The following is a 17,122-nucleotide window of genomic DNA, read 5'->3' as shown; positions in this document are numbered from 1 at the left end:
CGTACGTGCTGACGGACTGCGCACGCGCACGCACTTACGTGCTCGACGACGTGCTGGCGGGGCGGCGCACTGCCATACTGGATCCGGCACCCGGTGTGGGTGGAACGGTATTGCTTGTGTTTTATAATAGTCTTCATTCAAACAAACATATTCTGCAGTCTTATATTATTAGATCACATTTTAATGATGAAAGAAAATATTTTCATAATAATGTATCGATCGTGTGGTTTCAGAGTTAGCTATGGGTAACATGAACTTTTAAATAAATGAGAACTATCTTTAAGTACTGTAGTTACTCGTGATTTTTTTGAAAACACTTATTTGTATTTTCTTTATAAACTTCAAGACGGACAAGCGGCCTAGCCCCGATGAGAGCCCCGCGGAGGAGGGCGAGCAGAGCTACTTAATTATAGACCCGCTGCGGGACATGACCTGCACCGTGCTGGACCGCGCGCTGCGCCTGCGCGAGCCCGCCTTCACCGCCTTCGTCGAGAGCAGGTACCCGCGTGGGGCGTGGGACGTGGGACTTAGTTATATTTGTGTGTTTCCATCGATATCCATATAAATTTCCACCAACGGAACGCGTCAAAGGGAATACGCGTCCTTATATGAAAAATTGCACACGTATATAGTATGTGCCCCACTTTTACTTTATACCAATACTAGCTGCACGCCCTGGCTCCGATCGGGTCATTGAAATAGAAATAATACAAACTTTTCTATTAAGTTGTCCTTTTAAGTTGCATCAAACTGCACATGGCGTGCAAATTGGAAAAACAAACAATGTGACACTTAATTTATACGAGTATATATTAATATGTTAAGAAATCAGTTTGTTCTATAATTATCGTTTTATCTCCTCCAGGTACCAGAGCAGCAGGACAGAGGGCGAGAGCGTGAGCGAGGAGCTCTCCCGGTGGAAAGTGGCGGTTGAGGCCCCGAACGGGAGCCCCGGACTCTCCGGGGCCCCTCGGCTGTGCGAAGGCGTCGTGGCCGGCGATCTGGTGGCTGACCTGCTTTTGGACGAGGCGATTACTGACAAAGGTGGGCACTTGATATGACATTACCGAGTCCATTATGTACGCTATAGTTTGTGTAGTTGGTTAATGCAGTACCCCTGCGGTTTAATTTGTTTGTGAATGTCATCTTTTTACATAAATAATAATATAAAGACGAAACGTTTGCATTTTTCTGTTTGTGAAGTTTTCACGCAGAAACAACTAGACCGACTTCCAAATTTCTATCAGCTATGTATGTATCACGGGCGAACAGCAATTGTGATATAAAAGTAAAAGATTATATTAGAAAAAGTAATGAGTATATTTTTTTTTTCAAAAAGGTACACATACATACATTCATCCACACAAACTGTCGCATTTATAATATTAGTAGGATATATAGATGATATATATGTTTTCCGTTGTCGCAGCGGTGTGCCGGCAGGTGGTGCTGGTGTCGGTGCGCAGTGCGCACTCGTGACGCGCCCGCCTACACCTTGTATTTATTGTAATGTACCATACTATATCTATATCATTACTCGTTAATTATATTCATAATATGTGATATCCGAACACGTGTTTTATTTTTTTTCATGCTGTTTATGCGTAGAAGAGATTTTATCCTTTTCCTCACCCTTATCTATCCATTATTTCTTTACATTCAATCCTTACGTCTCCCTCATTACTTAAGAGAACAGCGCATTCGCAGAAGCACTACCTCCGCGAATTTTCATGAGCAGTGGTGATCGCTTACCATCATCAGGCGAAATATTAGCCCGCCTGCTATGACATAAATAACCTAATATAGTATATAATTATAGTATGTAATTATTTTTCAAATAATAATTAAGCAAGTATATAATTATTTTTAACATCAAAACTATACCGCCTAGAAATTGTCAGAGCTGGACCAAATTTTGATTCCCCCTCAGATAGATATACCTTTCAAATTAACAACGAGTCATCAAAATCGCTTCACGCAGTAAAAAGTTAGAGGTAACATACATATAGATACAGTGAATTTTTTTAATAACATGTGTTAAATTAGTATACTTATATTCGTAGAAGCTATATAATTGTCCTAATTCAACAATTGAATTGATAACCTCTTTTTGTTTAAGACGGTTGATAACAGTTTTGATGATAAAGTATGCGTGGAAGTTTAAAACTATGTATCGGATTTTGATGCGGTTTTTAAAAGAATAGTCATTAGTGAATCAAATCTATGTCTTCTGCTATCTTTAATTTCGGGGATTAATTAAGAAAGGATACTTAAAAAAAAGAAAGGATTTCTGCTTTTAGCCTATAGGTGTACCGGACGGATCGCTAGTACTATTTATTATATTAATTTATTAACTTTATAATCTATAGGTATGATACAATGAAAATGCATTTTATATATGTATCTTATAAAAATTATTTAATTGCTAATAAATATGGCACCAAATAAGGTAATTACAAATAGAAAACTTAATTTACTTGAACTAGCGTCGTTTCTCGTTCCGCCAGATCCCGTTATCTGAAAGAAAGCAAAAATTTACTTACAATAACATATATTATATACTGTGAATATAATATAACTGAGTTTTAGGTGCATTATTTAGGTATGGAGTTCTTTAGAGTAACGATTTAAACAGAACATACAAAAGTATATCATTTTCTGTTCAATGTAAATTAATCACTATACTGCAACATAAATACTAATAATTTAAAGCTGAAGAGTTTGTTTGTACGCGCTTATCTCGGGAACTACTGGACCGATTTCAACAAAATTTTTACTGTTGGGTATGTACGTTATCCCTTAGTGCTGTATTAGTATAATATATGTACCATGAGCGACGCCGGGCGAACGGCTAGTATTACATAACGCTTAAGGTTTCTTAAGAAATGATACTTAGTATATACATACATTAATTATATTTATTACACGACTTTACCGATATATTGTTAAGTAGCAGTTCGCCCGTGGTACATATATAGTCTATGTCACTCAAGGTTGCAGCTTTCTAATGGTAAAAGAACTTAAAATTGGTCCACTAGTTTTTGAGTTTATCTATTACAAACAAACATTCTTCCTCTTTATAATATTAGTGTAGACTAAGTACCAACGTAATGTTCTAAAAACTAAAAAAAAGAACAAACCGTATTATTCAACCAAGTGGTATAGCTGGCTACTCTAGCGCTGACCCCCGGAAAGAGGGGGTGAGCGCAGTCGTAGCCCCACGAGGTGGCCCCCACCACCACCCCGCGGTATATCAGTGGACCCCCGCTGTCCCCTTGACACGCGTCCTTACCTGGTAATAATTACAACTATTACATAAACAAATATACTTTGAACATCCTAATGTATTAAAAAAAAGTTTTTATTGGTCTTGTAAGATATTTGTGATTAAACGCATTTCCTTTCTTTCTTTCCGATACATACCGCCCGTGTCAAGTAGTCCCGCGCAAATCATATTGTTAGTCACAGGATAGGGCTCTCCCGTGATATTCTGCAGCATCAGATACCGGCTTGCGCACGTTTGGATGTTGACCTTCTGAACTGTCACTTCGTTTAAGAACGCCGAGCTCCCTTCGATGACCGTCTGAAATGATTTATTAATACATTGTCATTAAAAAATATATTAACAATGACTGGATAAACATTTAAGTAAATGTACTGTATATGTGTCTTAATACGTGTTAAATAATACAATTTATTCTACTGGTACTTAAAAATTATTATTCATCAAAACTTCTGTTAGTTAGTTAGAGTTAGAACTTATTTGTGTATTATTGCATACACATGGTTTACTCGAAAGATGGCGTTAGTTGCATTGAACTACATTTTTGCCAATTGTTTCAAAACATTATCAAAACCTATTGATTCTTTTTTTCCTTCCGAGAGCAGGCGAAGTACCTCGATCGATTAATTTATTTATGTGGAAATTTGTGAGAATTTTGTTATTTAATAGTTTACTCTTTCACGTCAAAAATCGGATCTGCATGAAATGCTGTACAGATATACATTACCGTCTGTTGGGAGTGACGCCATAAGTAACTTACACTAGTCCGCCCCCAACCAACGGTCACGACGCTAGCATTGTCCGGTACAATCGCGCCCTGTTCTGGTATGAAGGCGAGCGCGACGCTAGCGCTCAGCGTCACCGCGGAGGACAGCGACATCACAGCGATGTCGTTGTCTCGCACTGGGCTGTTGTAGCGCTCATGTATGCGGATCTGCGATACGGAATGAAGCGAGCCTCCTGAAATGTACGAACACAAAATACTAAAAGTTTAAAAAATAAAAAAGACGTTTCAATCTTGAAATTATTTATACATACAAATTTTCAATAAGATCTATCCGTTTCAAGTGGGACAAAATCGAGTGAAGTAGTCGGATACATATAAATACAGGTGAAACTAATAACAGGAAAAGAGTATAAGGCAATTAATGCCAAATAATTGTAGCTAACCCGGCTCCAAATTGTCACAACAGGACACAATCATCAAAATCGATTCACTCAGTCGAAAGTTGTAGGGTAACAAACCAAAAAAATTGGTTTGTACAATATAGGCTTTTGATTTAATTTGTTAGTACAGAAGTATTTTAGTATTTCTTTCGATTGCGTATAAATCCGAATCAAAAATGTTTTTGATATTATACAAGCATATTGATGAAATCTGTTCCAACTATTAACGATATTTAAGACTGCTCTATTTGCTACATGATGTACCAAATTAAATATTGACGACGACCTTGCGAGAATTACCCAATTATTATATAAATATATAAATTATAATCTAATCATGCATTGTATGTTAAAATATATGAATTACCTGTGCCCTGGTAAGTGGAACCAACTCGGACGCTAAAGAGAGATGCACTGGCCAGCTGACCAGTTCTGCAGAAAAAAGGAATAAGACTTTATCAAGTTTGTATTTCAATACAGAGTGTGTTTAATCACAATGTGAGCTTACAAAATGTATGAAAAGTTAAAAAGCTCTCATCTTAGCAACAAACAAATATATATGCATAGAAATAATCTACAGTACACGAAATGAAAACTGGGACATGGATAATTTCATAAAAAGTTTACTCTATTAACGATTTTTGGCGGTCAAATGTATAAAAAAAATTAAGTAATTAAACTAAATACGAGCGTCAGAAGTTACGTGTATCAGCTTATTTGCGGTTTGTCTTATAAAGCAAGTATATCACTACATAGTATAAAACAAAGTCGCTTTCCCTGTCCCTATGTCCCTATGTATTCTTAAATCTTTAAAACTACCCAACATATTTTGACGTTTTTTTTTTAAGAGTGATTCAAGACGAAGTTTACATGTTTAATAACATCTAATAAACTACTCCGAAATAACGCGTTTGAAGCCGCGGGCAAAAGCTAGTCTACAATAACTTACGAAGTAACAAAGCAATGAGCAGATGACATCACATGTCTTCTGGTGAGCAGGGTACCGCCACACGTCAGCTGCCTGTTGTATAAGATCTGAAATAATAATCAATCAGTATAATCACCTGCCTGAACTAACATTACAAACAGGTAACATTTGTGTTTTGTATGTGTGTAATGTAATTGCACAAAAACTACTGGACCGTTTTCAAAAATTCTTTCACCAGTAGAAAGCTATACTTTTCCAGAATCTATGTGAATGGGCTTCTTTCGTTTTCATTTTGGCTTGGGCGTATACGGGGGAGGGGTATAGTTGTAAAATACATGCGAAAGACTCTCAGCATATTAGTAACGCTATCAAAAATTTGGATGTACGTCGAAGTTTTAATCAACGTGGTTTAAGATTGAAGGTTACCAAGACCAAGGGGTAGACTATTTTTCCAAAAAATCAACTCATACAAGGTTGGAGGGATACACGTTTCTAAATGTAGTTTTGGCGGGAGAAACAGCTGGCACTTAATATTAATAAGAGGTCAGTATAAAACATGCCCGAATACTTCAATTGATTTTCGTGAACTTTATCAAATAGATAAATAGATGTAATTTTGGAACGCATATTGTAGAAATAAATATAACATTACATGCTGTGTTTGTCGGGTACATAATTTATCAGAAAAGGGTTTTCCTCGCGGATGCTTCAAACGGCATTTTCAAGATAGTGCATTATCATAATGATATCATAAGTTCCCTTTTAAGTATATTATCTTTTAGCTAAATATAATTAATCATATTATTTAAATTATTGCTATTTTTAACAATATTATTAAACAACGTTTACAAATTTCGTAGAATTTCTGTCATAAAAGCACCTTTGTTATTTGATTTCCTAGCACTTATTCGTTTAAACCCAATTTATCCAAAAACGATAAACGTCAATAAAGATAAAAATGGGCATAACAATAGCATATTTGTGTTTTCTTTTAAGTTTTATACCACTTTTATAACTAAAGATTACAAATGTAATAAATATGACACATCGAAAATTTAAATAAAAATAAATTGATCTCACGAATTTTATTCGCTCATGTGCATGTAGTTTGAAGACGCATAAAAATAGAGAAATGTAAGGGGAAGGAGAGAAGAGAGACTCTCTTCCCCACTTTTCTAAATTCATGTTTTACATTCATTGTAATAATCATTAACCTGCACTGTGTATGGATATTTTTCGATACTAGCGGGCGTGCCTCCGATGATTCTAACAGACGTTTCATCTGAAGATGTGTCCAGTTTCGCAGTTAGCAGCTTGTAGTCCTCCGCCTGCGCTGTTAATAAATATATTTGAAATAAATAAATCTTTACCAAACTGTTAAATTATTACAAATATATTCGTAGAAACCAAGGCCTGTGTTAGTTAAAACTGTGTTACAGAGTGTGAAACCCTGACATTTTAGGTAACGGTGTTGGAAATTATAACTAACTACCTACGTACCAAATTTGATTGGAATCGGTTCAGGAGTTATTGTGTGAAAGAGCAACAAAAACACACACATCCTTACAAACTTTCGCATTTATAATATTAGTAGCAATAATAGGATATTTATAGGACTAGTAGGATAGTTGGAAGGGTAATGATGGTTATTTTCTTATAGAGTGGGAAATGAAACATTAACGAGTTTAGGTACCTACTTATTGCATTCTTTATTCTAAACCTAAGTATTGTTTAATTGAAATTGATATACCTACGTAGGTACCTACTCATAAATAATTATATCATAGGTGTAATATTCGTCGAAAGAAATAAATAAGAACTTTATCAGTAACATGTATCCTACTTTTAAAACAAATTTTGAGTGTTCTATTATAAATATAATCAGTTATATACATACAGATATATCTTTCACGCATAGCAACGGAGTAATCGGTTAACGAATGCATGGATACCCGGTACACTATTATTTCTATTCAGCCTCGACGCTAGTTTACAACCCTGACGAAACAGCTAGTTATAGTTTTTTTTCATAATCCATAACAATTAGCCTTATTTATTTAATTTATTATTTAATTAAAGCTGAAGAGTTCTATTGAGGAAGTCTAATATAAGCTATATATGCGGATGAGGAAGTCTAATATAAGCTATATATGATTAAACGGCGGGGTGAAGCTAATCTTTCTATATTTTAAAATTAAAGTAAATTACATAGGAGTTACTTTTCGGTTACAATAAAATACATTAAAAACTCATTCGAGTGCTATGAGAAACCCCCAAGACTAACTATATTTTCCTTTATTAGGCGGGCAAAAAGCTGGTATAATAACTAGTTGATAGCATGATATTTAAAATGAATCTTCTGACTTCTGGAAGCTGGAATGTCGAATGAGGTAACGGTTATGTACCATCTGGCGAGTTTCACTCGCACCATATATACGCAATATGGCTCGAAAACAAGATTCCATTTAAGGATAGCCTCTTAAATCTCATGTAACTTGCAATCCGCAGTTTCTTTAATGTGAATTGATTCCAGTCATAATTTCCGAAGCCAAAATAACATCGATTTTAAAATGATAGGTTATGAGAAAACAGGAAACAATGATGTATCAGTATAATAATTTTTTGGCAAATAAATACTCCATAATTTCTTTCTTAAAAAAAAAAAGAACTTCATAAATCTAGCAGAATATCTGTCTATAAGTTTTCCTTGTGCTAATAGGAATTTCTTCTGTTCCGCCCAGATCAATAACTCGTGCTTGAAACATAACTTGCCTAATAATCGAAGGATGGTTTAAAGCCGGAAAACTTAGATTATTACTCTATGTTCCTTATTATGTTACAAATTTATTCAAGAAGCGAGTTGATCAAACACTAATAATTAACTTGTAAACGTTATCAAACTGGATTATTTTCGAAATTGCATAATTAGCACACAGAAGTAAGGCAACAGTTGGTAACAAAAGAATCATAACCATACAACGCTTTGCAAAAAATCCTATACATTGGTCGAATCCATTTGATGTTTGTGCTGGGGAAAGCTTTTGCGATTACTAGGTTACCATCAACCCTCTGAGAAGGCCTGTGTCCCAGCTGTGGGAACATATATGGGCTGATGATTATGATGATGAAATAAGTAAAATATACTATTTTAGGTTAAATTATAAACGATGTGCTTTTGTTTATTGATGTACACTTAATTTGCACAACAATTACAGACAGATAAAAACACATATTGCAAAAGTTTGCGGTCTTTATCAGTCCCCAGCTACTTCTTCCAGGCAACATAACGCTTGAATAACGTGAAAGACAAAAGAATACATAGATCGTAGATACCTAAGAATACGAGTAGAAGTTTATAAGAATGACTTTATATGAGTAACGATTTTAATCAATCTATCGAAACATTTACTGACATGAGCGGGCACATTTAGTATTATAGAATAAAGCAAGTCAATATTTTTAGATGGTAGTTTTATGTATATGAAGTTTTCACACGTCATTAACACTGAAACAATAGACATCTCAGACCTACCGCTCAAAATCCTAAATTGAACCCAATGACAATCAGTCAGTCGAAAACAGTCGAAGCACCTTCTTTGTTTTAGGAACATCGGATGAAAAACTATACAAACGACCCTTTAAAACGTTTATATGTTAAAAAAATTAACACACCGGTTTTAAATAAAGCTAATCATATGGAATTTTACAAATATTTATAGTAAGTACAAAGAATGTAAAAAATAAAAAAATAAATACTCACACAAGGCAAATAAAACAGAAATTAAAAACAAACGTATCATTTTAAACAAGTTGGTGTCAATACTATTAGAAGAAGTATAGCATGAAAGTGAGCCATCGCTTATCAATTGATAAGGGTTGATATCGAATACTCGTTTAATCAATTTATGGGGAAATCTTCCGAGACCAAATCGCACACAAATACTAGCCAATTGATATCTTAGGATGATAAAATAGAATAAAAAATACAAATGAAATGTTTGCGAACAAAAGACAAGACCGTACAAATAGACCAAATTGTTTTAGATTTGATTTCATACTTATTAGGAAGAAGGTGCCATCAATCCATATTAAGCAATGTGCAAGTTATTAAGGAAGTAATGGTGTTGTGAGATTTAGTTTATTTATTACTAGACTAGACGCTCGTCCCGGCTCCGCCAGGATATCAAGATTCCTGTTTTATCCCAAGGGAGCATTTATTTGGGATAAAAAGTAATCTATCACCCAAGTCAGCTCATACCCTGTCTGCATACCAAATTTCATTTCCAAAATCCGTTCAGCAGTTTCAGCGTGATTGACGGACAAACATCCAAACGTCTGAGTGTGTTTGTTTGTTTGTTTGTTGTACGGACGAACAAGTATTTAACAGGAAGACTGCTATCCTTGTCTATACTGAAACCATTACAGGCCTTAGGGCTATGTTGGTTTCAGCTGTGTGGTGTGCTGACGCCGACAGAACTTATTTTCTACCTAAAATGCTTCTGCTCCTCTTTGGTATCATAAATGGATAACAATATCTTGCGTGAATCACACATTCTTTGTCATAATATTTATGATAGTTGTAATATTTTAAAGTAGGTACAAAAACAACTGAACGCTGGTGGTGCCATTTTATTATAAGAGATTTCCAACGAACCAGAAATAGTTTTATTTCGTTTAGCCGTTCCTGATTTGTAAGCGGTGTAAATATCACAAGTTGATATATAAAAAGATGCATATATGCAAGATGCATGGCATACACAACTCTTGGGAGACTCGACACGTTTATAATAGATCGTCATGTGCCAGCATAATATGGTGGTTTTTTATCCCTAAATGTGGCTTTACGTTCTCTCTGAGACGCTTGGATGTTCCAACACCAACTTCCTGTTTATATATGCTTTCGATTTGCAAGCATCTGATTATCATTTGTCCCAAAAATTGAGGAGACGGAATGGCTATTACTATCAAGAATTCCCAATTTTTATCATTATATTGTAAGTATTGATAAACTTCGATAATGTAAAAAAATGTATCGGATTGTGTTAGAATTTAGATACAATATTTATTTGTTTTATTTTAATCTCTACGTGGAAATCTTAACAAAACGCGGTAATATTTAGAAAAATTAATTAACATTGAACTTTGGCCTTCTAGTTACTACTAGTTATCTATTAGAAGAATAAGGAGATATTTAATTTTTAGTTTTTTATAGCATTATTCTATTCTTTCAATAATTTCTCAAGAAGGAGATAGTCCATTGTTAGGTAATAATAAAAAAAAATAAACCTACTCTTTTTCGAATTTGGAATTCGGATAAACAAACTGAAATAAATTGTCAGAACTAGACCAATTTAAATGGGACCACTTAGGAGTCACCAGTTCGAAACAAAAAATTAAAATATAACATAATATAAGTAAAAAATTAAGATGTAACCAACACAAAAAAAACCAGGCGCACACATTGTCATATTGTCTCTGCAAATAAAATATGTTTTATCTTTCTTTCAATAATAATGTATTATTAGAATTGATAACCTCCTTCTTTTTTTGAAGTTGATTGTAAAAAATATAGCACTTCTCAATTTTATAAAATCATCATAACTGAAACAGAGCTCTAAATAATGTTCCAATCGCATGACGAGTTTATAATTAAGCGTGGGTTCAACGTACTTTAGTTCTAAACATCGTCGGACGTAAAAATAACGCGGATGGAGACTGCACTTGGAAAAGCACAATGTTGTTAATTCATTAGTGTATTTATTTTGTCAGTTTATTCCAATGAGCCACTTGCATCTGGTGGTTCACTTTCATTGGAATTTTGAATGTATTGAAAATTGGCATAACATCTGCTTTTTATTTTTTATTTCACATGATCTTTTGCCCGTGTGAAAGGTGCCCAATTTCTATTTTTTAGGTTATCCATTGCAACGTTAAATTTTCATATTAGAATTACTTGGGTTGTCGAACAACTGGGTATAAGGCTTACATATAAATCACAGCGAAGTTTATAGCGGGTCGAAAATCGCCGAATTGCTTCTAGTAAAATTTTGATCGTACGGTCGTGATGCTTTTTTGCTTGACTTGCCTGTCTGAGTAAATGCAATACTTTTATTACTCTTGCAAGTGATTCTTCTGAGTTTCGTAGGTTGTACCTACCACAGACAACATAATAATAAACTACTATACTTTTAAACTATCAATTCCCCTGAAAAGGTATACATATAGGCTCAATAACAAATGCGTCATTATTAGATAATTATATATATAGTTAGAAGTGAATAAACAAATGTCAATAAAGCAACGACGTGGGTTGTTGTAACAAAAATTAAGACTCCCACTACTATTATAATATTATATTATCTGTCCTCCCACGTAGGAAAAGACCTCTTTAATACTTTCCAACCATAATAATCCATACTAATATTATAAATGCGAAAGTAACTCTGTCTGTATGTTACTTAATCACGCCTAAGCAACTGAACGCCTAAACGCCTAAACAACTTGCATGAAATTTGGTATAGATATATTTTAATACCCAAGAAAGGCTTTATAGAAAAAAAGGGGTAGAATGGGTTGAAATAGGGGATGAAAGTTTGTATGAAAGTTCGGTATTGTAACGCGGTCGTAGCTGCGGGCGTAAGGCTAGTATTATCTAAATTCTAAAATCTAAATCTCAAAAATAAACTTCATAACATATTTTTAATCACACTGTCTCATGTCGGTGATAGGGATACTTTTTATCCCGATTATAGATATGCTCTGATGACCGTCTAGTATTAGATAAAATTAATTATTGAAAAAAGATCACTGCATAGAATATGTTTAGGAGGTTCCACCCTTCCACCGAAATGTTAAATGGCTTCTATCACTACATTTTTAGTCATGCCTGATGCTTGATAAAATACATTTTATCACAACTTCTTTCAACACACGTATTATATACAATTATTGCCCTTAAAATATTCCCAATTTATTTGTATCATGTTCATGCGACGCATGGTAGGTAACTATGGATAGTTACCATTAATTTTGATTAAGTTTACCGTTCAAGCTAAACCACAAAATTACATTGACCTGTTATAAATAAATAGCAATCATAAGAAACCACGTCATAACCAGTATACCAAGTTAACCTTGCGTGCATCCTACGACATGTAAAGTGGGTGGAGTGACATCATTTCTGACTTGTCCATATAAGGTCCGTCGCGGTATGACACAATTATGCTATAAGCCCTGGTAATTTACAACTTTTATTGATCGATGTTTTAACCTACTTACTACGTGCCGTGTATTTTACAATTCATGTATTGTACTGTTTTTAAGAACAAACTCCTGAAAACTGAGCTGTTTTGCATTTTTGTAACTACTTTTAAGGGACAAGGGATACGTGACGTATCCAAAAATTCAATTGTTTATTTTTAACTTAAAATATAGTCGCAGTAAACTTTCGTTGAGAGTGAATTTTATCCTTCATTACGACGAGACTAGACAAAAAACAATCAATAAATAAGTTATTCAAACATTATGAAGTTAATAAGTATGTGTGTAATTAACGATCTCAGTACCTACCTATATAAATGATCAAAAATTAGCCATATTATGTTAATGTAAATTAGGTTTGTGTATAATCTAAACATTATGTTAAAAATACGAGTAGGTATGTATACAACAAACATGCAGTCTCAAAAATATTAAATACTGAATTTTAGAGAAGAATCCTGAACAAAATCTTGAAGACTGAAAAAAACGGTGGTAACTACGAATGAACGTAGGTACTTATTTATTTGTATACATATATACCTAGGTAGCTGTTCGTCTCAGTTTATCCTAATTCACAAACTTATCTTTTACAGGAAAACACTGACCTACTTACCCGGGTTAACTCATAGGTAGGATGCCTATGTGGAAGTTGGAACAATGTTGTTTCCGAATAACTACAAACTTCCTGCTATCGTTTGCCCACGTTCCATTTTCAAGATTCCTTACATAAAACATAGGTATTACAATTTTTATTCAATGTAATTATATATGGGTCTAGTTACTTTCATCCGAGCAAGGTTTAATCGTTTTTGCTCACGTAGGTGTATAGATTACATCTATCGGATATTAATGCGTATTGTTAAACATTATTCCAGCTGTTCATGGTAGGTAGGTTTATTAATTAGGTAATGAAACCTTAAAAAAATATTTGTTTATATAATTGAACCTTTAAAAGTTATTTAATAATTTTTAGTCATATAGTGTTTAGATTAAAATGCCTAAGTTTTTGTTGTACATACATATATATCGTATATACAATATCTTATAAGGGGATTTGGAAAGAAACGAAAGTGTAAATCATATTTTGTTTTTATTTCTCATTGAGTGCGGAATGCTTTGAACTTTTAACTTAGTATTCTTCAGCACCCTCGCCTTCACCCTCGGCGGAGTCCATGCCGACTTCTTCGTAGTCCTTCTCGAGGGCGGCCAAGTCCTCGCGGGCCTCGGAGAACTCACCCTCCTCCATACCCTCACCGACGTACCAGTGCACGAAGGCGCGCTTGGCGTACATGAGGTCGAACTTGTGGTCGAGACGAGCCCAGGCCTCAGCGATGGCCGTGGTGTTGGACAACATGCACACGGCGCGTTGGACCTTAGCGAGGTCACCGCCGGGCACCACGGTCGGGGGCTGGTAGTTGATGCCCACCTTGAAACCAGTGGGACACCAGTCCACGAACTGGATGGTACGCTTGGTCTTGATGGTGGCGATGGCGGCGTTTACGTCCTTGGGCACGACGTCACCACGGTACAACATACAACAGGCCATGTATTTGCCGTGGCGGGGGTCGCATTTCACCATCTGGTTGGCGGGCTCGAAGCAAGCGTTGGTGATTTCGGCGACGGATAGTTGTTCATGGTACGCCTTCTCGGCGGAGATGACTGGGGCGTAGGTCACCAAGGGGAAGTGGATACGGGGGTAGGGCACCAAGTTGGTTTGGAACTCAGTTAGATCGACGTTGAGTGCGCCGTCGAAACGCAGGGAGGCGGTGATCGAGGATACGATTTGACCGATCAGTCGGTTCAAGTTGGTGTAGGTTGGGCGTTCAATGTCGAGGTTGCGTCTGCAGATGTCGTAGATGGCCTCATTGTCGACCATGAAAGCGCAGTCAGAGTGCTCCAAGGTGGTGTGGGTGGTCAGGATGGAGTTGTATGGTTCGACGACAGCGGTAGAGACCTGCGGGGCTGGGTAGATAGCGAACTCAAGCTTGGACTTCTTTCCGTAGTCCACAGAGAGGCGCTCCATAAGCAGGGAGGTGAAACCGGAACCGGTACCACCTCCGAACGAGTGGAAGATGAGGAAGCCCTGGAGCCCGGTGCACTGGTCAGCGAGCTTTCGGATGCGGTCGAGGACTAGGTCAACAATTTCCTTGCCGATTGTGTAGTGTCCACGGGCATAGTTATTGGCAGCGTCTTCCTTACCAGTGATAAGCTGTTCTGGATGAAACAACTGCCTGTATGTGCCTGTGCGAACCTCATCTGTGAACAAAAACAAATAACTTATTAGACACATCATTTTTTTACTTTATAGAGATGAATGACATTTTTTTACTTTATAGAGATGAATAAGCCATCTTTTATTGTAAAATCTCAGCTCTGCCTAATAAGTCTTTCCACATTAAACTCACCAACTACTGTAGGTTCCAAGTCGACAAACACAGCGCGAGGCACGTGCTTGCCAGCTCCGGTTTCGCTGAAGAAGGTGTTGAAGGAGTCGTCTCCACCGCCAATAGTCTTGTCAGTGGGCATCTGACCATCAGGCTGGATACCGTGCTCCAGGCAGTATAACTCCCAGCAGGCATTTCCAATTTGGACACCGGCTTGGCCGACATGAACTGAGATGCACTCACGCTACGAAAAATAAGTTTTTATTAGATTTGTGGTTATTATTTATAGATGTTTATAAATTAAACTCGTTTTAAGTACGCGCTAACATATAAAAAAACCTAAGGAACGGGTTTAGTTTTAGAAAAACATTAAACGAACGAAACAATCTGCTCAAGATCTATAATAAATATTTGAATAATAGATAATCCCATAAGATAACGGGATAGGTCAATCACCTCATTCAATCAGCACTATGGTAAAGTGCAGAGAAAGTCGAGAAAGTATGGCCTCATTTTTGTATCGCGAGTCTAATTGCTATATTGTATCGAACTTTCTTGGAATTTGTACCGAAAAATAAGCTATAGAGGAAATCAATAACTTGTGATGGCATCAACCTTGAACGAGGTCGGAACACGTCAGCGACCGACGCCTAGTATTAGAATAGAAAATACGTTAGTAATTTTTTAATTTCATTAAAATGAGCTAAGAATAACTAAGAATTACAATATTTGCAGTAACAATTCATTATTAGCAACCGCAAAATCATGATGAATGACGTCACTACTGCCGACGGAAATTAAATGTATGTACTCGTGGTAGGTACTATTATTATTATCTTGAAAAACAATTGATAAATAGAAGTTAAGAATAGAATATAAAGAATCAATGATAGAAGTTATTTTCAAATTAAGAATGCCACACCCGGCCTCATGTACATTCAAAATGCCGACAAGATGGCGCATCCACCCGGCATTTCATTTCCGTATTAAATCGAACAAAATATCGATAGATTGCACTAAAGCAAAATGTATTAATAATAAATAACTGAAACTTACCATTTTGAAGGAGTTTGCTTGAACTAACGTAGAAATAAATTATTAAATTAATGTCAGTCGACGTTCAGCGTACCGGTTAAGAGGGTTGCCGAACGGTTAATAACGTCGAATTTTCCGTTACGAGAACTTATATAGTCCTGGGTTTGCGGGGGTTCGACGCCTCGCTTACTGAACTCTGATTGGTGGATCCAGTGCCGCAGAGGAGTATCGACCAATACGATGAAAGCTGCATTATCTCACCATTGCGGGAATATGTGGGCTGCTGATTCATACAGGGCCAAGTGATGGGAAAGTATCTAGAATCGATATCGATATAGCTTGCATGGTTATACGTAGTTAAATTTCAAGAAAACTATGTTAAATATATATTGCATTGTATGTCTAATTTAAGAAAAAAATATATTATTGTTTTTTTACTACCTTAACGCAATAAATGTTATGAAATACCAAAGAATTTCATATTTAACTAAGTAAAACAATAAAATAAAAATTCAATCATACAAATACAAAAATTACATTATGTATGTTGCTTTGAACGAGAAGCAATAATCGCAGTTTTTTTTTTCCTACAATTTTTCATTATCCCTACGCGATGGAAAATATTAATTACATATATTAATATTTCAATATTTAAAAAGAAAATACACCCCACACTAGTATGTAATACGATTGTAAATGTTGAAACTGTTTAATTATCATAGTATGTAATTATCTCGATTGACCGAATTAAAAAGATATCATTCACGTATCATCGTAATGTTTATGCTTACAAATTAAATATACCTTAATGCTAAATTGTATATGACTGAAAAAAATTGCTCATGAAAAAACTCACGGCGTGCTGTACCAAAGAAGAAAAGTTACTGCGTTTTGTACATTAATTGATAACACACACACAGACACACGCAGTGACAGATAGGTTCTTATTTATTGCTTGAAAAAGTAACTTAATTGAATTATATACGGAATTATGGAAAATATTTAAAAGGTTGTAATTTTAAATTAAATATACTGTTATTAATATTTATGTCATAATCACTTAAC

At 35.5% G+C, this 17,122-nt stretch overlaps 2 protein-coding genes across 2 annotated transcripts; both read right to left on the bottom strand.

Annotated features, from left to right (window-relative positions):
* Positions 1-2,398: 2,398 nt before the first annotated feature.
* On the bottom strand, positions 2,399-6,760 carry LOC119837684 (trypsin, alkaline C-like; the record flags this gene model as incomplete). The annotated part of the gene is made up of 7 exons (XM_038363414.1): positions 2,399-2,517; positions 3,141-3,292; positions 3,424-3,583; positions 4,044-4,243; positions 4,818-4,882; positions 5,400-5,485; positions 6,593-6,760. Coding segments are annotated over 7 exons (930 nt in total), but the record flags the coding sequence as incomplete, so codon positions are not given.
* Positions 6,761-13,711: 6,951 nt separating this feature from the next.
* LOC119837661 (tubulin alpha chain) lies at positions 13,712-16,231 on the bottom strand. The gene is made up of 3 exons (XM_038363383.1): positions 16,079-16,231; positions 15,044-15,266; positions 13,712-14,894 (listed from the first exon to the last, which is right to left on the bottom strand). Exons 1-3 carry the CDS (start codon positions 16,079-16,081, stop codon positions 13,768-13,770), a joined length of 1,353 nt encoding a protein of 450 aa, XP_038219311.1. The 5' UTR covers positions 16,082-16,231; the 3' UTR covers positions 13,712-13,767.
* Positions 16,232-17,122: the final 891 nt, after the last annotated feature.

Source organism: Zerene cesonia, chromosome 28 (genome assembly GCF_012273895.1).
Source record: "Zerene cesonia ecotype Mississippi chromosome 28, Zerene_cesonia_1.1, whole genome shotgun sequence".
Classification (NCBI taxonomy): domain Eukaryota; kingdom Metazoa; phylum Arthropoda; class Insecta; order Lepidoptera; family Pieridae; genus Zerene; species Zerene cesonia.
This window is presented reverse-complemented; position numbering and strand designations above follow the sequence as displayed.

What these genes read in the sequence shown, in the direction of transcription:
- LOC119837661 (XM_038363383.1), bottom strand. An exon ending in CTTGGAACCTACAGTAGTTG is followed by an intron (nt 14,895 to 15,043) that starts GTGAGTTTAATG and finishes TTTTGTTCACAG; the next exon opens with ATGAGGTTCGCACAGGCACA.